General features: G+C 52.7%; 1 protein-coding gene across 1 annotated transcript in view; it reads left to right on the top strand.

Annotated features, from left to right (window-relative positions):
• The window catches only part of IPO5 (importin 5), a 1,138,249-nt gene that overhangs the window by 811,190 nt on the left and 305,501 nt on the right, over nucleotides 1-21,558 (top strand). Inside the window, exon 20 of the mRNA XM_069640466.1 lies at nucleotides 110-221. Within this exon, the coding sequence (XP_069496567.1) occupies nucleotides 110-221 (112 nt within the window). The remainder of the gene's footprint in view (nucleotides 1-109; nucleotides 222-21,558) is intronic.

Here is a 21,558-nt window from a genome sequence, read left to right as displayed (position 1 = left end):
TGTGTAAGAACCTATGGAAATGGAAACTTATGACTGATAATCATGTTCAATAAACATTTGGGAAGTCAGTCATTTCACTGCAGTTTACTTTTTGAAACTCTTGTACTAGTGCATTGAAGTAATGGGAACTGGATGCCTTAACAATGAACACTTTGAAGAACTTGGTGGGATCTTGAAAGGCAAACTGGAAGAGCACTTCAAGAATCAAGAATTGAGACAAGGTAAGCTCTCATGGTGTAGCCATGTCTGGTTGCCCAGGTTGTTTGCTAGCTATGTTAGCATATGTGTGCCTTTGCCCTTTGGTACAAATTGATAAAGGAATATTTGAGTGACTTATTTTTCCAGGGTGGTCTTAAGTTGGTATCAAGAGTTCTAAAGAAAATCTGAAAAACACCTGCCAGAAATGTATTTGGTGTGGTGTAAACCAGCATTCTTACAGTAACACTACCTAACTAGTATGCCATATTAAGACCCTTGTTCAAGTGCTGTTGCTCTTAGAGAGGAAATGTGCATTTCTGCTTGTGTCCAACTAGGATTAATTTGGTTCCTTTAACGAAGGTTGATTTTTGGAATTCGTTTGAAGCCTAGTGGTGGCCAATGCTGACATGACTTTTCTCAAGACAGCAGAAAATACTTCCTGCAAAATTATTTTCCCACGAAACATTGAAAAATGCAACTAAGATGGTTTGTGTTTATCCAGAGCAAACCAGTTAACTTCTAAAATATAGTAGCTTTTTGTGATTGCTTTATTTGCCAGCTTAGTAACCATTTACTATGGGGTTTTCCTCCGGGCTGGGGGGGGGGTGTGAGGGTGGTTTATCTATTTTTCCCATCCATCGATTATATTTCAGTAGGTAGCACAGATGTTGGACAACTCAGATTTCAGAAATAATTGTGGAGTGAAAGGCATTATTCTACTATATTCCTCATCGAATAGTCTGTCTCCAGCGCAGTATATTATAGATGAGGAATCCGTGGGAACAGCCATTCGAAAGAACATTACCAAGAGTTTCGTAATTTGTTCTTATTTAGAATATACCTCTGATACTCTTCAGGTAGATTTTCAAAATCAACCATGGGGGTGGATTTTGGGAGGCCAACCTATAATGAACAGGAACGTTTTGAACACTGAAGTCTTGCCAAACCCAATCAAGGTAGGTAGCTGTGAGGCAAGGCTTATATTCAGGAGTGCTGAGAGGTCTAGACTACAATTCATGCACCAACACCAATAATTCCAGTTAGACAAGTACACAAATATACAATGACTGGTGCAGAGTTCACTTTCAGACCCATATTTAGTTTTGGTTGGTTGAGGTGCTCTGTCACCACGGTCAGAATTTGACAGGTGATTTTCAATGGCCCAACAAAGGGGCAGGCTGTTAGCGAGATTTATCATTTTTATGCTTCATCCCCTCTCCTAGTGACAGCATGGAGTCTATATGCCTCCATAACTCTTAAAGGCATCTGTATTTTCTCCAGCATGGGGTCTGGCATGGATTCACATGCTCATGAATATTCCCCGTCATCAGGCTGGGAATCCTTGGTAAAATCAGTTTCATTTCTGAACTGTCTTTCTCCTAACAACCAATCACTGAGCTCTGGGTCATAGTGCCCCCAGCCAGTGACTGCCCTCTACCTAAGCCCCTTCTCTGGCAGCCATCTTCAGATTTGGTAGCACGTAAAGTGGCAGTAGGACCAAGGGAAGATCCGCAGAGGGGTAGGCGGGAGGGTTCACATGTGAATCCATGCCAGACCTATGCTGGAGAACAATCGTTACAGATAAGTAACTTGTTCCTTCTCCAGCATGGGGTCTGTCATGGATTCACATGCTCATGAATAAAGCATGCATAGCAGTACACACATGCACAACCACAGGAGGTGGCAAGGCTCGGCATCTCTTACCTCCTCATCAGGCTCAACTTCAAGCGAACAGGCTGTGCAGCACTGCTTGGCCGACTCTGGACTCCTGCCTGGAATCCCGGTTGACGCAGTAGAATCTTGTGAAGGTGTGCGTCAACCTCCACATAGCAGCCCTGCAGATGTCCAGCAGTGGCACACCAGACAAGAACACTGTTGTAGCGGCAATCCCTCTGCTAGAATGGGCTCTCAGACAGCCAGGCAGCGGTCGGTTTGCCACCAGATGTACCTTAATGGAGGCATGGGCCAGTTCCGATTTGGCCAATGACAGCAAATTTGGAAGTACTTGAAGAGCTATGACCAGCAGGAGGTTACCATTCTGAGACAGGCACCAAATCGCAAAATGCTTCCATTTGTGTCCGTAGCATTTCAGAGTAGACTATGCTCTAGCCTTGGCGAGAACTTCTTTGCAGTCCATCGGGAGATCGTAGCCAACTAATTCTAGCTCTGTAGGAGCCAGTCCTTCAGGCCCAGGAACCCTGGATCGTGGTGACAAATGGCACCTCCTTCCCTGGCGTGAAGATCCGCGACCACTGGCAGCTAGACTGGTGGGGACGCTGACATGCTGGGTTTGACGCCGGTGCGACAAGGATCATACAGCACTGTCTGTTGACTGACTCGAAGTAACAGCAACGGAGGGAACGCATAAAGAAAGAGGCCTTCCCAAGGGAATAAGAATGCATCCCCCGTGCTCCCCTTCTGGGCGATCCTGCTGGCAAACCTCTGGCACTTAGTGTTTGTCGCTGTCAAAAACAAGTCGATCTGGTGATTGCCCCATCTGAGCAAAAGGCTCGCCACTAGGTCCTGCCGAAGTTCCCACTCGTGGCAAGAGCAAAGCTTCTTGTTTGGAGTCGGCAACTGTGTTCTTTACTCCTGCCAGATTAAACATAATGAGGAACATCCCCTGGGCGACGGCCCAGTGCCATAAATCCTGCACCTCTTTGGAGAGCGCTGGGATCTGGTACCCCCCTGTTTCTGCATGTGAAACATTGTGGTGGTATTGTCTGTGAAGACCCTCCCCACCTTGCCCTTGAGGGACAGCAGGAACGACTTGGGGCCCAAAACACTGCCTGTAGCTCCAGAACGTTGATGTGCAACGTATTCTCTTCCAGCAGCCACAGGCATCTGGCATGAAGACTTCCAGTGTGGGCTCCCCATCCGTCCAGGGAAGCGTCCGTCGTGACCGTCTCCTGGTGCGGTGGGTCCTGGAAATCGGCGCCTCTGTTCAGATGCAAGTGCACGCCCCACCACCTTATCGTCTGACCGAACCGCTCGTCGAGCGTGGTCCTGTCCTGGAAGCTTCCTGACACCTGAATACAACGGGCGTCTAACGCCTGCAGTGGGCGCATCCGTAACCTGCAGAGCCGGATGAGGTAAATGCATGACATCATGCCGAGCAGGGACGTGATGTTGCTCACAGTAGCAATCTTCAGAGTTAGCAGCTGTTGCACCTTGCCCAGATTGGCCGCTACCCTCTCCTACTCCGGTTACGCCAGGCATGACAGTGTTGAGCCGGGGCCCCAGGAACAGCGCGTCCTGCTATGGAGTCAAGCAGGACTTAGCATAATTCACTGAACACCAGATCCGTCAGGACGGCGGTCCTCGCCGTGTGGTCGACAGCGATGTCTCTTGATCTGGCCTGGATGAGCCAGTCATCCAAGTAAGGGTAGACGTGGATCCCTTGTAGTCGTAGATGGGCCACCACCAGCGTCAAGCACTTGCTGAAGACCCTGGGCCCTGACTTTTGCCTGAAGGGAAGGGCCTTGAATTGGTAATGCTTCCCCTGAACGACGAAGCACAAACTTGCATTGTCCTTTGTGAATGGGGATGTGGAAGTGCGCATCCTCCAGATCCAACAACGACCGTCTCCCTCTTCCAGTTGTCCGAGCACGTGTTGAAGAGTGACCATTCAGAAATGTATGTATTTGTTCAGTCGTCCAGGTCAAGAATGGGCCTCCAGCTCCCAGTCTTTCGCACAAGGAAGAACCGCTTTGGAACTAGCTCTATCGTCCCTCTCTTTAACATGGCCTGAAACTCCAGCAGCTTTTTCTGCGATTTTTGCTTTTTGGTAGAGTTATACTCTATTTTTCGGTTCATCAAGCCAGTTTGCTCCATCGATCATCCTTCCGATTAACGGGGACCCGTTTTTCGGATTCTTCAGCGCCCCTCGAGGGTGGATTTTGTTGCGTTTCTTCGTGGAAGCTTCCAGAAGCAGGCCTACACCGCGTGGATCTTGGGGGACGAGAACGATTCCCCTTTTCAAGCTTTGCTCCGACTGCGGTTTGCGGAATGTTTACATGGACGACAAACATTCCCATTGCCTGTACCCAATGGTTAACCCTTTAAGTGCCATGGGTAGTTCTCCCCAGTGCCAGGGCCTTTTTTGGTGATTTTGGTATGTGGCCATTCAATGGCTTGTAACTTTTTTGTTACATGAGATATCTCGGCCAAGTTTGGCTCCTTTTTTTCCCCACATGTAGGCGGTCGTAACGCCACCCAGGAATCCCAGGTTGCTGTAGGGGGGTGAGAGAAAGTAAGGAAAAAGTGCGAAAATTTTGGGTTTTTTCAGAAAATGCCAATAAAATGATGTACAAAGAAGCCTGTGGTTTTTTCCTTGTAAGAGCTAGGAACAAATGGTTTGCTATGCTGCGTTCTCCAATGTCGTGGCTTTCAGGAACAGGTTAAGTGGAAATGGAAAAAAATGTTGATGTGGTTATCAACCGTTTTGTGAGTGGTAGGCGATTTTTGCCAATTGGACATGCATGGACGGAATGGAAGAAAAGGGCAGGAAAGCCAAATTGGAGGACAGAAAGGCATATATTTCTGAAAAGTAGACAAAATTCCAAGCTTAGGAAGGGGTGATTTGCATAGGTCAGCCAACAACTAGGTAGGGGAAACTGCCATTGAATGGGGGAAAAGCGGGAAAATGACTGGCTTGGTACGGCAATGGCTTCTATGAATTTTGAGAAAAGCAATGCTCCGCTACATTCCCCCGACTCTTGCAGTTAGGAGAGCATACCATTTTTGTAGTGTTTTTACAAAACAAGCAATACCACAAGCCAAACAGAGCCATGGTACACAGGAGTTTTACGCTCACGGCCTGACCAGACGCACTTAGGATGTGTAAATTGGGAAAACCAATGTGGTGAGGAACGGCAGCCATACATTTTTTGAAAGGGCACAGGCAGACCTTTTCAAGGGTAGGTGACTTGTGCAGGTTACAAAAGTGTATGGTGGATAAAGCAGCGACTAAATGTAGGTCAAATTTGGGAAAAGAAAGGGTTGTGAGACAAAGGGCACCAGCAAATGGGTCAAAACGTTATGAAAACCACACAAACACAACACATGGCCTACCGTCCCGCGTTCCCACAGGTGTCCCGATGAAAACGGTACCCCACATGTGTGGGTGCACCTACCTGGCCGCCAAGGGGAAAGCCTAAAACACAAGTAACCCCAAGTCTGTTTTTTCATGGCGAAATCTCAGACATTCTGCCGACCGGCACAACGTACAGACATGGGCCTCGGGTGTCCAAGCCACCGAGGAAAACAGGGAACCCCATGCATTTCCGAAAAGAGGACACCCGTGGGAATCCGCAGAGGTATGATTTGCACACATCGCCCCAGAATGTATTACCCAGACAGCCCCGCAAAGTCCGAAATGTGGGGAAAAAACGCTTTTTCCGCACATTTCGCTCGATGCACCCATCGAAACACGCCCCCAACAACACATGGCCTACAGTCACGCGTTCCCACAGGTGTCCCGATGAAAACCGTACCTCACATGTGTGGGTGCACCTACCTGGCCGCCAAGGGGAAAGCCTAAAGCACAAGTAACCCCAAGTCTGTTTTCAGAGCGAAATCTCAGACATTCTGCCGACCGGCACAACGTACAGATATGTCCCTCGGGTGTCCAAGCCACCGAGGAAAACAGGGAACCCCATGCATTTCCGAAAAGAGGACACCCGTGGGAATCCGCAGAGGTATGATTTGCGCACATCGCCCCAGATTTTATTACCCAGACACCCCTGCAAAATCCGAAATGTGCCCCCGGACTTTGCAGGGGTGTCTGGGTAATAAATTCTGGGGCGATGTGCGCAAGTCATACCTCTGCGGATTCCCACGGGTGTCCTCTTTTCGGAAATGCATGGGGTTCCCTGTTTTCCTTGGTGACTTGGACACCAGACTCCCATATCTGTATGTTGTGCCGGTCGGCAGAATGGCTGAGTTCCCCTCTGCAAACAGACTGGGGGTTGCTTGCGTTTTTGGCTTGCCCCTTGGCGGCCAGGTAGGTGCACCCACACATGTGAGGTACCGTTTTCATCGGGACACCTGTGGGAACGCGTGACGGTAGGCCATGTGGTGTTGGGGGCGTGTTTCGATGGGTGCGCCGGGCTAAATGTGCAGAAAATGCGTTTTTTTGCCCACATTTTGGACTTTGCGGGGGTGTCTGGGTAATAAATTCTGGGGCGATGTGCGCAAATCATACCTCTGCCGATTCCCACGGGTGTCCTCTTTTGGGAAATGCATGGGGTTCCCTGTTTTCCTTGCTGGCTTCGACACTCTAGGCCCAAATCTGTAGGTTGCCCACATGAACAAAATGGGCAGTGGCGAAAGGCTTGGGGTTACCAGCGGGTTTTCCTTTTGCGCCCCCAGTAGGTGCACCCACACATGCGAGGTACCTTTTTCGTCGGGACACCTGTTGGAACACGAGAAGGTATGACATCTGCTATTGGCGACGTGTTTCGGTGAGTGGACACAGGGAAATGTCTCTGAAATTGGCCGGAAATGAAGACAATTCTCAGACATTTCGCTCTGGCCACCCACCGAAACACACCGCCAACAACACATGGCCTACCTTGGCCTACCTTCCCGCGTCCCCACACGTGTCCCGATGAAAACGGTACCTCACGTGTGGGTGCACCTACCGGGGGCGCAAAAGGAAAAGGGTAACCGACTGGGAGCCCCAAGCCATTCGCCACTGCCCATTTTGTTCATGTGGGCAACCTACAGATTTGGGCCTAGGGTGTCGAAGCCAGCAAGGAAAACGGGGAACCCATGCATTTCCCAAAAGAGGACACCCGTGGGAATCCACAGAGGTCTGACTTAAGCAAATCGGCCCAGAATGTAAGACCCAGAACCACCAGCAAAGACCCACATGGGAGAAGGGTGCCCAAGGCCAGGGATATTACCACCGACTTTGCTGGAGCCCTGGCTGCCCTGCGTTACAGCTTCTCCCCACCAAGGAGTCTCGGCAGTGTGCCAATACCTCCCCGAAGGGAAAAGCTGTAATGCAGCCCAGCCGCAACTCCAGGACAGTTGGAGGTGATCTGCCCAGACGGGCCATTCCCACCCACACCACCAACAATCCAGCCCCAGTCTCACCCACCCCACTGACAGTGGGCCCCAACCATAGAATAATAAAAAAACAGTACTCGCATAACGTTGCAGCTGCTCAGGTAGAAAAAGCTGTAAACAAAACAAAGAACATGTGTTACCTACGGTCACACCAGCAAAATGTAGCCCTCCCCGTGGGCAGATAAGGAGGGGGGCCGTCCTGCACTCCTCCCTGGGCTCAGGCGTCCGTTCCTAGGAGCAGATTTCTGGTCCCAGGGAGGGCTGCATGACTTGGCACCCACTCCATTGCAGGTGGGGGGGAGGGGGTCAACGCCCCATCCCATTAGAAAATTCCCTGACCCTTTGGGGTGCCCCACCGCCCCCCCTAAAAAGCGTTCCACCATTTTCATTTTTTTCCTTTAGTAACCCAACTCCCCTTGGTGTAGAGGGTCACATTGGTGTGCCAATCTGGCGCTGGGGTGCCCAAACCTTACTGCCCCATCTATTGGGGGTCCTGTCCCACCTTTTGGGGTGCCCCCCACCCCAATGGCTGGGGGACACACCTCATGCAGGCCTCCCTGGGCCTCCTAACGGCTGCGTGAGGTACACCCCACCTCCATTTGGGGTGGGCTGGAGAGGACCACCACAAAAGGTGGGGCAGGACCACCAATAGATGGGGCAGTAGGGTTTGGGCACCCTGGGGGCAAATTGCCACACTAATGTGGCCATCTGCACCAAGCGAAGTTGGGTAAACAAAAAAAATAATACAAATTCATAGGCTGCTTTTTCGGGGGGGCTGAGGGGCACCCTAAATTGGCAGCGAATGATGTACTGCAACGGGGGGTGGCCCTCAGCCACCCCCCACCCCAAATGGAGGGCCCCACCTCTTGGATCCCTCCCTGGGGTCAGATGCCCCTTCCTAGGAGCAGATATCAGCCCCCAGGGAGGGTTGCATGAGGTGGGGCCCCCCTATCTGCCGCCAGGAAGGGTTGCATGAGGTGGGGCCCACCATTTGTGGTGCGGGGTGGGCTGAGGGCCACCCCCGTTGCAGTAGATCATTCGCTGCCAATATAGGGTGCCCCTCAGCCCCCCCCTAAAAAGCAGCCTATGAATTTGTATTTTTTTTGTTTACCCAACTTCGCTTGGTGCAGATGGCCACATTAGTGTGTCTATCTGCCCCCAGGGTGCCCAAACCCTACTGCCCCATCTATTGGGAGTCCTGCTCCACCTTTTGGGGTGCCCCCCACCCCCAATGGCTGGGGGACACACCTCATGCAGGCCTCCCTGGGCCGCCTTCTAACGGCTGCGTGAGGTACACCCCACCTCCATTTGGTGAGAGGGGGGAGAGGGCCACCACAAAAGGTGGGGCAGGACCCCCAATAGATGGGGCAGTAGGGTTTGGGCACCCTGGGGGCAGATTGCCACACTAATGTGGCCATCTGCACCAAGCGAAGTTGGGTAAACAAAATACAAATTCATAGGCTGCTTTTTAGGGGGGGCTGAGGGCCACCCTAAATTGGCAGCCAATGATGTACCGCAACGGGGGGTGGCCCTCAACCCCCCTCCACCCCAAATGGCGGGCCCCACCTCATGCAACCCTCCCTGGGGGCAGATAGGGGGGGGCCCACTTCATGCATCCCTCCCTGGGGTCAGATGCCCCTTCCTAGGATTGCGCGCCCTGCGCCCGATCCGTGACCAGCAATGCCTCATATGTGGTGTCCTGAGAAAGTCCCCTTTCTAGGGACACCACTTTTTGATCAATCCCTGGTGGTCCAGTGGGCCCCAGGGCCCCAAACCCCCTCCCACCTCACCTCGATTTTTTTTTTGCTTTTTTTTTTTTTTTTTTCACCCCTGGGGGCAGTGATTATCTGCCCCCAGGGGTCTCTGGCGCTGTGGCCCCATGCCTTGGGGCCACTGGGGAAGGGGGGGCTGCTTACCTAGTAAGCAGCCCCCCCTCCCCCTGCGTCACAAATGGATCTTCATTGATCCACTGGCATTGCTGCCTGCGGATCGCGCGCCCTGCGCCCGATCCGTGGGCAGCAATGCCTCAAATGTGGTGTCCTTGGAAAGGGGAGAAAGTCCCCTTTCCAGGGACACCACTTTTGTTCCATCCCTGGTGGTCCAGTGGGCTCCAGGGCCCCAAAACCCCTCCCAACTCCCTCTATCCCTCGTTTTTTTTTAATTTTTTTTTTTTTATTTCACCCCTGGGGGCAGTGATCATCTGCCCCCAGGGGCCCCTGGCGCTGTGGCCCCATGCTTTGGGGCCATGGGGGAAGGGGGCCGCTTAGCTAGTAAGCTCCCCCTGCGTCACAAACGGATCTTCATTTGATCCGTGACGTTGCTGCCCGTGGATCGAGGCGCCCTGCGCCCAATCCGCAGGCAGCAATGCCACACAATTGGTATTGTTGGAAAGGGGAGAATCTCCACTTTCCAACGATACCTGCCTCGATCTCCGGCTTGAAATACAGCCGGAGATCGAGGCTGACAAAGAAGGGCACTCACCGTGGATTTACTTTCAGTTTCACGCTGACGTGAAACTGAAGGTAATCCAGCCCCTTGGCAGTGATGGGGGACCTTCCCCTCACATAGCCCGGGGGTTGGATTACAGTTTTGAGCGATCCCTGCTTTGCAGGGATCGCTCAAAACAAGGTGCCGAAAAGGACGAGCTATCTCGTCCTTGGCACTGCATGTGCACTGTCCAGGACGAGATACCTCGTCCTTGGCACTTAAAGGGTTAAGGAGGATTGTGTGTTTTGCTGTGAAAGGATCGGCGTAAACGGCTGGAAGAGTGGCTGCAGACCAAGGCCCTTGCACCTGGTGGTTCCCAGTGGCACGCATCTCCTGGATCTGGGAAAACTGAGCAGACTTCCAAGTCCTTTGAGGGTGCCGCTGCCGCGGGGTTCCAACAAAAGGCCAAGCACTGCAAGTCCACTACCGTTGGAGTGCCGTTGCGGGGGGCTCCTCGGCCAGTTTCACATCCCCAGCTGCATCTGTGTCCATTCAATGCTCTGGATCTTCATCCAAGAGGAAATCTGATCACCCGGGCAAGCTGAAGGTGGCCCTGGAGACTACCAAGCAGATGACTAATCGGGGTACAGCGTCTGTCCTACCCTCGGCAGAGAAGGCCAAAGCGGATCGAGTCTCCGACCCGACCCCTAAGGAGAAGGCCAAGCAGCTCAAGAGGTCCGGGGCGACCACAAAGGCTAAGCAGGACAAGGGGCCTGGCCTGACAGTGAAGGCCTGGTGCACCAGACTAAGTTGGCGCCTTCCATTGATGTGGCGGTAGCGTCCCTTACGACCGCTGCGGGGCGGACCCGCAGGGCGCCCTTCCGGCCCATTGAGAAGAGGATGCTGATCATCTCCCAAAGACCGACCTCTCTGGAAGCGAAGAAAGGGGGTGGGGGAGCGCTCAGTCCTTCAGGGCACAGATATCTCCTCTGCTGGGGCGGACAAACTAGTCTATCTGCAGACCATCAAGGAGGGCGGTGGCGACGAGGGAAACTTCAGTCGCACCCTATGACGAGGCCGACAATGATGACGATACCGTAGAGTAAGGCAATGGAGTGCCTCAGGACGACGAGGACTTGGCCCTGCTCCTACGCCTCAGCTGCCACCCAGAGATCTTTCAATGGACATTCTCTCGACCCTTCATATGCTGTTATTGGAGATACAGAGGAGGATGCCGACGACACCGCCACACGCTCCCCCCAGCAACGCTGGCTGCCCCGCTGATGAGAGGAACTGCCAACCGAGAAGAGGTAGAGGCACCCGTTGCCTCCTTGCCACCCTTCACCACCTCCTCTGCCACCCCACACAGGTGAGACTGAGTCGAGCACGGATGATGGCAGGATGGGGGACCTCCCGTCGCCTCCGCCCAGATCCTCCCCGCCGTACGAGATGGGATCGTTCCATGCGATCATCTGAGCTTTTCCAGCTCACGCCGGAGGACGAGGGCTTCTTAAACCTGTGCCGCGAAGAGGAAGACCATTGTTTGAGTTTGGCTCCTGGATGACATTTGGGGTGAAGGACTCGTGCTCATGAAGAACCCTACTACAGCCCCAGCGAAGAGGGGCTGCCTAGAGAAGTACAGGGTGCCAGACTCTGCACCTAATTGTTTGCGGGCCCAACCGTCACCGGACTCTGTGGTTTTGGCAGTGGCCAAGAAGAAATGGTCGCGTTCGACATCTTCTGCAGCATCCACCCCTCCTGACAATGAGGGGAAGAAGTTGGATGCAATGGGTAGGAGAGTTATCTACTCTGCTGCAACACCCATCAAGGCCGCAAATGCCCTTGCTATCGTGGCACAATACGACTGGGAGCTGTGCTTCAAGCTCGCCCCTCTACTGGGCTTCTACCCCAACGATAAGAGGGTTGAGACTTTGGAGATTCTACAAGAGGGCGAAGTGGTGTTGGACCACGCCGTGACGGTGGCCAGACATCGCAGGCGCGGTTTTCCGGCAGATGGGCAATGGCATTTGCCTTCACCATGGTGGCTGGCTCAAGGCCACCAACTTTCGACAGGAAGTCCTGGCAAGGGTGTTGGACATTCCGTTTGATGGGGACAATCTTTTCTGGAACGCAGTGGATGAGTCCCTACAGGCCATCAAGGCGGAAGCGGCACATTCCCTGGGCATGCTACAGCAGCGACAGCCGTCCTTTCAGTCCTCAGGAGGCAAGTCTACCCTATCGTTGAGGGGTTTCGGCAGCGGCTCTCCTCGGCCCAAGAGACCAACAGGGGCTGCTCCAAGGCCTTTCGATGAGGACGTGGTTGTAGTCGGGGACCCCAAGGTAGCCTGTCGACCTCAAGCAAGAATGAATCGGCCAGGATGTCAGGCCCCGCCCATGCACCCCGGTGGGAGGCTCACTGCAGAACTTATTCAGCGTGTGGCAGGCCATCTCCACCGACTGTTTGGTCCCCCGCACTCTTGCCCACGGACACACTTAAGAGTTCCAACGAAAGTGTCACCAAATGCCAATGGTGGCCCGGCAGGAAACACATCCCTCAGCTGCCGCTAGATGTTCATGCCATGCCTGGGCAAGGTGCAATGGCTGCTTGCTCTGAAGATCGCCACGGTGAGGACCTTCCCATCTCTGCTCGGCATGTTATGCATTTACCTCATCCCGCTCTGCAGGTTACTGATGCGCCAACTGCAGGAGTTCCTCGGCGCCCGTTGGATTCAGATGTCCGGAAGCTTCCAGGACAGGATTGTGCTCGATGAGCGGTTCTGTCGGACGATACGGTGGTGGGATGTGCGCTTGCATCTGATCGGAGGCGCCGATTTCCAGTCCCCACCGCACCAGGAGACACTTCCCTGGAAGGATGGGGAGCCCACACCAGAAGTCTTCATGCCAGAGGCCTGTGGCTGCCGGAGGAGAAGATGTTGCACAAAAACCTTCTAGAACTATGGGCAGGGTTTTGGGCCCTCTAGTTGTTCCTGCCGTCCCTCAAGGGCAAGGTGGTGAGGGTCTTCATAGACAATACCACCACAATGTTTTACATCTGAAAACTGAGGCACCACATCCCCAGTACTCTCCAAAGCGGTGCAAGACTTATGGCACTGCGCCGTCACCCAGGGGATGTTCCTCATTCCGTTTCATCTGGCAGGAGTAAAGAACACAGTTGCCGACTCTCAGAGCAGGGAGCTTTGCTCTTAACACGAGTGGAGTTTTTTCCTCAGATGGGGCAATCCCCAGATCGAATTGACTGCGACAAACGCCAGTGCAGGTGGTTTGCCAGCAGGTTCCCCCAGCAGAGGAGCATGGGGGACGCATTCTCATTCCCTTGGTAAGGCCTCTTTCTGTATGCTTTCCCTCGATTGCCGTTGTTACTTAGAGTCATCAGTCAACTCAGACAGTAGTGGTGCCAGATGATCCTTGTCGCACTGGCGTGGCTGAGCCAGATCTGGTACCCGGACCTTCTCAGCATGTCCCCCCACCAGTCAAGCTGCCAGTGGTGGCTGACCTTCACGCCAGGGAAGGAGGCACCATTCTTCACCATGATCCAGGGTTCCTGAACTTGAAGGCCTGGCTCCCGCAGCGCTAGAAATCTGTGGCTACGATCTCACGACGGACTGCAAGGAAGTTCTTGCCAAGGCTAGAGCATTGTCTACTCTGAAATACTACGCACACAAATGGGAGTGTTTTGTGATCTGGTGCCGGTCTCGGAAGATTAACCCCTTGCGGGTCATGGCTCCTCAATTACTTCCATATTTGCTGTCATTGGCCAAATCGGAATTGGCCCATGCCTCCATTAAGGTAAATCTGGCAGCTATCTCCCGCTACACCTGATCTCCGGGACGTTCTTCCTTGTGGTAGCACCGCCTGGTGAAGGAGTTCATCAAAGGACTGATCCGCTCGTTCCCGCCAGTGAAGGCTCCAGCCCCAGCGTGGGAACTCAATGTGGTGCTGACTAGGCTTTTGGGGGCACCATTCGAACCTATGCATTCAGTGCTGCTTATGTTTCTCTCGTGGAAGACCGCTTTTCTCGTGGCAATCACCTCTGCAACACGACCAGGTGATATTCAGGCCCTGTCATGTAAGCAGCCTTTCTTGACTTTGCACAAGACAAGGGTGGTGCTGCGGATGCACCCCTCCTTCATGCCCAAGGTTCTGTCAGAATTTCACCTCCACTAGCCCTTGGTGTTGCCTGTATTTTTCCGACACCGTCACCGGCTGAAAGGACTTTTCACTCGCTGAATGTGGCTAGAGCGCTGAAGTTTGCTGGCCCGCACAAAGTTTCCAGAAAACCTCTGAACTTTTTGTGAACTTTGGTCCTGTGAACCATGGGAAGGCCCTGTCCAAGGCTTCCATTTCCAGGTGGCTCTCCGGCTGTATCACCTACTGTCACCGGTTGGCAAACCGACCGCTGCCTGGCCGTCCGAACCCATTCTACTAGAGCGATTGCTGCTACAATGGCTTTTGTATGGTGTGCCTCTGCAGGGCTATTATGTGGAGGTTGACACACCTTCACGAAATTCTATTGCGTCGACCAGGATTCCAGGGAGGAGCCCAGAGATTCAGGATCGCTTGTTGAGCCTTGCCGCCACCTGGGGTTGTGCATGTTTGTACTATGTATCCTTTATTCAGGAGCATGTGAATCCAAGCCAGACCCCATGCTGGAGAAGGATCAAGTTACTTGCCTGTAACTGTTCTCCAGCATGGGTCTGGCATGGATTGACATGCAAACCCTCCCGCCTACCCCTCTGCGGCTCGTCTCTTGGTCCTAATGCCACTTTATGTGCTACCAAATCTGAAGATGGCTGCCAGAGGAGGGGGCTTAGGTAGAGGGCAGTCATTGGTTGGGGGCAGTATGACCCAGAGTTCAGTGATTGGCATTTAGGAGAAAGACAGTTCAGAAATTAAACTGATTTTCCTTCTACTTAGGATTCCCTGCCTGTGAATGCATGCCAGACCCATGCTGGAGAACAGTTACAGGCAAGTAACGTATTCCTTACTATTGCAGCACACAACTCCTTATGGGTAGTGTTGCTGAGAATCCTTGGGGTTCTCCTTTGAGATTCTTTTCTTTATCCCAGAGTAACTACAGTTCTTAAAGATGGAGAGAAACGTGGTCTCTCCTAAATCTGAATAGTCAGAGATTTGGACACCACCTTATGTGGCGTGCCAAAGGGATACCTAGTATTTCTCTTATCTCTGCTACTGGGACTTTTTAGTAACATAGACAAACTCCTAGTTATGGCTGGTGACTTTGGACTTGTGCTACCTGCTATTGTGTGAATTATTTTTATTTCTTTATTTTATTTCCACCGCAGGCTATGTCCATAGCCTCGGTAGTGCACAGTAGGGGCACCCAAGTAATAACTTGGGGCTTTCCTTTTTTGCCATTACTAGTGTTCTTTGTCAGCCCTTCTACCAATCTGGGAGGGGGGAGACCAGTGTGTGTTTTGCCTTTGGCAGGAACCCTTGGGTTTTTCTGCCTAGTCCCCAGAGTATCTGGGCAGGCAAGAAGTGGGGGAGCAGTTTTCCACCCCCTCTGTCCTTTGTCTGCCAGAGTGCCTGAATGGGACCAGCTCCCACTGGGAGTCCAGCAAGCGTCTGGGCATACCTCTCATGTACATGAGGGCGAGAGGCAAAGCGCCTGGCCAAGTTAGTCATGTCTGCACACACTTTTGCCAGCTTGTAGCTCCCCATTTTCCCCCAAGCTTTCGTCCCTAGGGTAGCTTGCAGTGTGTAGCAATGGTCAGTTTTGTTACAGAATCTTTGACTGGTAAATTGGAGAGAATGCACCAGGGACACTGAACTCGCAGCATCGCGCAGACAGGAGGGTAGGGCAGCAGCGACCGGGTTAAGTACTGTAGTAGGCCAGAGGATGTAGTGCACTATAATTACACTGGCACTTGGATTGGATGCCCACTATTCCTACAGCTGACAGTCTGGCCAGACACTGGGGTTGCTCATGCTCCTCCAGTCTCGGTGAGCTGAATGTTGCGCCTGTGTCCAGCATCCTAGCCTGCTTGTTAACCACTTAACTTCGATGGGCACCGGGCTGGGGGTGGGTAGTGGCCTAGGACAGGCTGCGGCATATACTTGGTGTTCGGATAGACCCAGTACTGGAGGTAGGGGGACATCTGAAAATAGTCAATTACTCATTTCCCTCCCCTGCTGAATCCATGCTGGCCTTTAGAAGTCCCATACTGGCCCCCATAGTGTATGCACCGTCTGGACAGGGGCATATGCAAAAGGGGCCGGGACTAGGATGTGAGCAAAATGCTGCGTGGGAGAGCAAACACTGAACCTCCTCTGGGGCAGACAGGTTTACTGGGGTTAACATTGGGAACAGTCGGATGGGGGGGGGGGGGAGTTGCACCTATAACTGGGGTTACTACTCTTATCTATATTATGCTGTTTTTACTCTTGGGTCACTTGTTTCAGCCACACTCGCAGGTGCTCAACTACAGAAGGGGTTTGTGTGATTAACTATTGCAGGACAGGAGGCGCAGTGAAGGGTCTGGTATAATTCCTTGGTATCCCTGGAAAACTACTTGGATGCAGGCTGGTCAGGCACTCTGCACAAGAGTTCCAGGCAAAGATCTCTAGAGGCCCACTCTTGTGGTCCTAAAGAAATGCATGCCTCTCACGACCAGGATATGGACACAGTTGAACTGGGTAACTGGGGGAGGTTGGCCCTCTAGTAGCCTTGTTCCCTCCTAGTGAGTGTCTAGGAGATTACTTTGTCACAGACTTTGGCCCTGGCACTAGTAAACTGAATTAAGCGACAGGTATCTTGCTCTAAAACGAGGCTCGAGGCGGGCCGGTTCAGTGAGCCAGTTGACCTCGTTCAACTTCCATTATGGGCCTACAATGAGTTTATGGGGCCGGTGAAGTCTCCCCCCCCAGCCACCTTTCCTGAAGATCTCTCGGGGTTAAAAATGAAAACTGGGTAGCGTTATGGGTTTGGAACTGGAGGCTAACTAATTGGATAGATTATCTAGAAAGGTGCACCCTACACAAGTACAGTTGTGTGGGTGTGCAGGTGGTCCTCTTACAGTGGCAATGCCCCAGCACATGTCCACTTTGGGAGTGGGAACTGGTTTGTCTGGATGGGTACACTGACCTACCCTAAGTATTTCCATCCCCCTCAGACTAGGAGCCCTTCCCACAAGCTGGCAATGTTGGTGCGTGTGATTGGTGATCATTATTGCCTTACTGCTTGATCCAACAGACAGGCAGCTTGTGGGGCAGTTTCACCTCATCCCTGGGACTGGTGGGCTCTGGTCCATAGATTCTGGTACAGGGTAAAGTTAGAATTCACATGGATGGAAATGGCCGTTGCTGAATGCGCAAAATAAACCGAGGAGCAAAGGCAGATGAACAGGGGTGAGTTCAGTCAGTGACAGTGCAGACATTACGGTGCTCTTCATGGTATCCGTGACCTACACCCGTTCAAGATCGGCTTTATGGAGCCAGAAAACTTTGGTAGAGTGAGGCAGGCAAAAATGGGGATGGCTGTGACCCCAGACAGACAGTTTTAGGCGAGGGATTTAACAGACCCTGATGACGTGTTTTATGCAGACGGACTGGGTCCCCTCTCTGGCAATAACAGGCAGGCTACACCTAAAAGTGGGACCACAAATTAAGGCACCAAAGTCTTTGCAGAAATCAGGAACAGATTTATTACAGACGGAGAAGCGGCCTCATTACCAGCAGAGTCAGTACGGCACACTGGACACAGATTTTCTGCACTGAGCTGCAGGCAGTGAGACCAGCATTGCTGGTGGAAAAGTAGAGCAGATTGGGGGGAGGAAAGAGGGTAAGGATGGAGAAGGGAAGACTGGGTACCAGTTTAAGCAGCTACCAGAGCTCTTCTGCCACCCCCCTCCCCCACATCGGCACACCACTGCCAGCAACAAAAGAATAGTGAGCCCAGGTCCTCTGTCCACTTAAATGGCTTTTGTCCCTCCTTCCAAAGCCAGCCCACACCCAGGAACACAACAGGGAAAACTGAGATTGCAAAGTCAGGGTAGATATTATAGGCTGCAAGGCAGGTGGGCGCAAAGGGGAGGTTAATTGCAGGGTGTCAAACAATCAAGTACAGTAGAGGACTGGGAAATAGCAGAGGTTCCCAGAAAGGCATGAAAGTGGTCCGGGGGTAGGGAGGGCAGCTTGATGACCTGGCAGAGGGTAGGCTAAATACAGGGCATGGGACAAGTGGACTATAAAACTGCTGTTCCCCAAACACTCACCCATGATGTGCACAAGTGGAACTCGTTTCGCAGGGCTTAGGGAGGCTTGGTGCCGGTACAAAGGGGGGATCAAACAATTTAGGGTATGGGGAAGATGGGAGAAAGAGTTGAAGGGGGGCCAGTCCCATGCTGCAGCTGAGCAACAAGTAGAACTGGTTCCTGAAGAGAGCATGGCTTGGGTTCCACAACCCACCACACAGCGCAGGGGACAGAGGAAAATACATTTGGGAAAAATAAGTCATGCAATGCATTGGTGAAATTGAAAATACAGAAATCAACATTAAACAAACGAAATGAAACTGAGGTAGACTTGGTCCACAGGTGGGACCGATATTTCCGCAATATATAGAGGTGCATGCCCCCTAACCTCAGTTCCCTTTTCCTGCATACTCTGCTCACTTCTAGGAATATCACTCTGATCTAAATGTTTGTTATAACGAAAGTTGTTAAGTCTCCTGAATTTGTTGCAATGCCCAATCTGATCTTTTCAGGGTTCAACCCCTGCACGGATTGCATGCGCCAGATGTCTGTCAGACCCGCATTGCATATCCCTTTACCGCCTTGGTGAAGGCCACAGCACGCAGGCCTGTGCTAGTCGATACATTTGAAGGCGCTTTGGGAATACGAAGCACATTTTATTCGCCTTTCTCCACAAGGAGAGGGGGGGTATAACCAGGTTTGCTCAAGGGTACGGAATGCTGCACCTAGGAGTGGTCCAGTGTCCAGAAGTGCAAAACCGAAGTGGTGAATGAGGTCTAGATCACCTGGCAGTTCTTCACGGCTTCACTAATCTTCGAAGAGGAACCACCACTCTTAAGGAAGGCCAAGAGAAAGGGGCCCAATAGGTACCTTTTCCGGTAAAGTCGTCCTCACCAGAGGAGCGAGAGGCTTTAATTTAAAGATGCTTGACATCCCTGCCGATGGCCTGCGCAGGCGGCTCTGGCTCTGACTCCTGCAGCACCATCGGCTTGCTAGGAAAATCCTATTTTTGTTTGAGCCCGTGTGCTCCATCGTTCTTCGTCTGACTAACGGGGATCTGTTTGTCATTTTTCATTGCCCCTTAAGGGCAGAATCGTCTAGTGTTTTCTTTCTCCGAAGATTCCAGAAGGCCAATGGGCCTACACAGCACGCCGGACCATGAAAGGGGGAATCCCTCTTCAAGCTCTGCACCAGCTACAGTTTGAGGAATGTTTTCGTTGAGGACCAGCATTCCTAGTGCCTTTGTCATTACCTGACGCACAAGGTGGAAGATTGTGAAATCTGTCGTGGTTTTCCCAACCGCACGATCAAGTATCGGCACTGGTTGCGTTGTGGCTTTAAGCCAGGGCCTCTACCCTAGATGGTTCACAGGAGCATGCCTCATCCGGATCTGGCCATCCAGAGTGGGCTTCTAAGTCCTGTGAAGGCCCAGGTGATCCAGGCCAAATCGCAAATTGTCCTCATCCATCTACTGACCCCACAGGACCAGAAAGGGGGTTGGGTGGGGGTGTTGAAGAACTCCAGGGTACGGATATTTCTTCCGACAAGGAAGCCATAGTTTCTGTCCACACCATCCCGGAAGAGGGTGGGGATGACGAGAATGTTAAGGAGATGCCCGCCGTAGGCGACTACTACTAGGTCTGCTGGGGTGACTACAGTGATCCTGTTCCCCAGGCACCTCCCAAAGATCTGTTAGATGAGTCTCTCAACCCTCCGCACACTGGTGTCAGAGATTAAGGAGTGGATGCTGACGGCACCACTGGCAACTACCCTGTTGACACTGGGGCCACCACCGCATAAGAAAAGGGGGCACTCCCCTCCCTAGGGATACAGGGACTGACATGGCAACGACAGACCTAGGGGGTGGAATCTCCGCCCGACAAAGTGGGCTCCTTCCACTCCATGATCGCCCCTGCGATGTAACTCTTCCAGCTCAGCCTGGCAGAGGAGGGCTTTCTGTATCGGCGCCATGAAGCGAAAAGGAAGACTATTCTGTCTGTGCCACTCCTGGACGACGTCTGGGATGAGGGGCTGGCGCTGCTGAAGAACCCCACCTCAGCTCCGGCGAAGAGACCGGCTAGAAAGGAAATGCTGGGTGCCGGAGTCTGAATCCAAATGTCTGCATCGCAGGACTGTCGGCTCAGCGGCTGCTTAGTAGTCCACCCCGTCCTCAACCTCTGCCCACCCCCCTCCACCTAGACAGCGAGGGGAAGAAATTGGACGGTGTGGGTAGGAAGGTAATCTACTCAGTGGCGACCATTTAAGTTGATCAACGCTTTAGTGATCCTGGCCAGGTACGACTGGGAGCTATGGTACAAGATGGCTCCGATGCTGGATATCCTCCCAGAGGACAAGTGGGTCGAGGCAATGGGAGATCCTTCAGGAAGGCGTGGTGGTGTCGGACCGTGATGGCCCTGGACTTTGAGGACTGTTTCTCAGATGGGAAACGGGGTTTGCCTCTGTCGTGGCTGGCTGAAGGCCACCAATTTAAGACGAGAGGTCCAGACGAGGGTCCTGGACATCGACAGACCATCTTTTCGGCAAGGCCATTGATGAATTTCTCCAGGCCTTCAAGACCGACACAAACGGCCCGTACCCTGGGCACGCTGCAACAGCACCATCCGTCCTTTCGTTCCTCAGGAGGGAAGTCGGACAGAACTTCGAGTTTCAGCAGGGGTTTGTTCTCTAATCGCCAACCCTCCCGTTCCAAGACCCAGGAAGCCTACAGGGGTGGTTGCGAGGCTTTCGGAGGTGGCTGCTGTATTCAAGGCTCCCAGGTCTGCGGGCCGCCTCCAAGCAGGACTGAACTGGCCAGGGCATAGAGCCCCTGCACCCCAGTGGGAGGCCGGCTGGCGAACTTTATCAGCATGTGGAAAAACATCCCCACTGATCGATGGGTGCTTGAAGCTCTTGCCCACGGACACACTTTGGTGTTTCAGCGAAGTGTCTGCGAATACCACCGTTGGCCCGGCAGGAACTACCCATCCCTCAGTTGCTGCTGGAGGTTCAGGCCATGTTAAAAAGGGGACGATGGAGCAGGTCCTGAAGCGACTCTGGGGCTCTGGAGTTTACTAAAGATATTTTCTAGTAAGACGGACTGGGGGCTGCAGGCCCATTCTCAACCTACGAAGACTCGAGTACATCAATTCCCAGAAATTCAGGATGGTCCCTTTGCAGCAGCTGCTCGGCCAACTGAAGGAGGGAGACTTTCTGTCGTTGCTGGATCTAGAGGAAGCATACTTCCACATCCCCATTCACAAAAAACATTGCACGTTCCTGCGCTTTGTCATGCAAGGGAAGCACTACCAGTTCAAGGCTCTCCCCTTCAGACTGAAGTCCGCACCCAGAGTCTTTACAAAATGCCTGGCTCCGGTGGCAGACCATCTGCCACTACAGGGAATTCATGTTACCTATACCTCGACAACTGGCTCGTCCGGGCCAAGTCAAGGGACATCGCTGTCGACCGCACAGAGAGGACCGTTGGCTGCTGACAGATCTGGGATTCTCAGTGAACTATGCAAGTCCTTCTTGACTCCATTGCAGGACGCACTGTTCCTGGGGTCCAAGCTCAACAGTATCCTGCCTGGCGGCTCCATCGGAGGAGAGGATATTGGCCATTTTGGTT

The sequence above is a fragment of the Ambystoma mexicanum genome, chromosome 7q (genome assembly GCF_040938575.1).
Source record: "Ambystoma mexicanum isolate Mex_15411 chromosome 7q, UKY_AmexF1_1, whole genome shotgun sequence".
NCBI classification, from domain to species: domain Eukaryota; kingdom Metazoa; phylum Chordata; class Amphibia; order Caudata; family Ambystomatidae; genus Ambystoma; species Ambystoma mexicanum.
The sequence above is the reverse complement of the archived record's forward strand: the minus strand, read 5'-3'. Positions and strand labels throughout refer to the sequence as shown.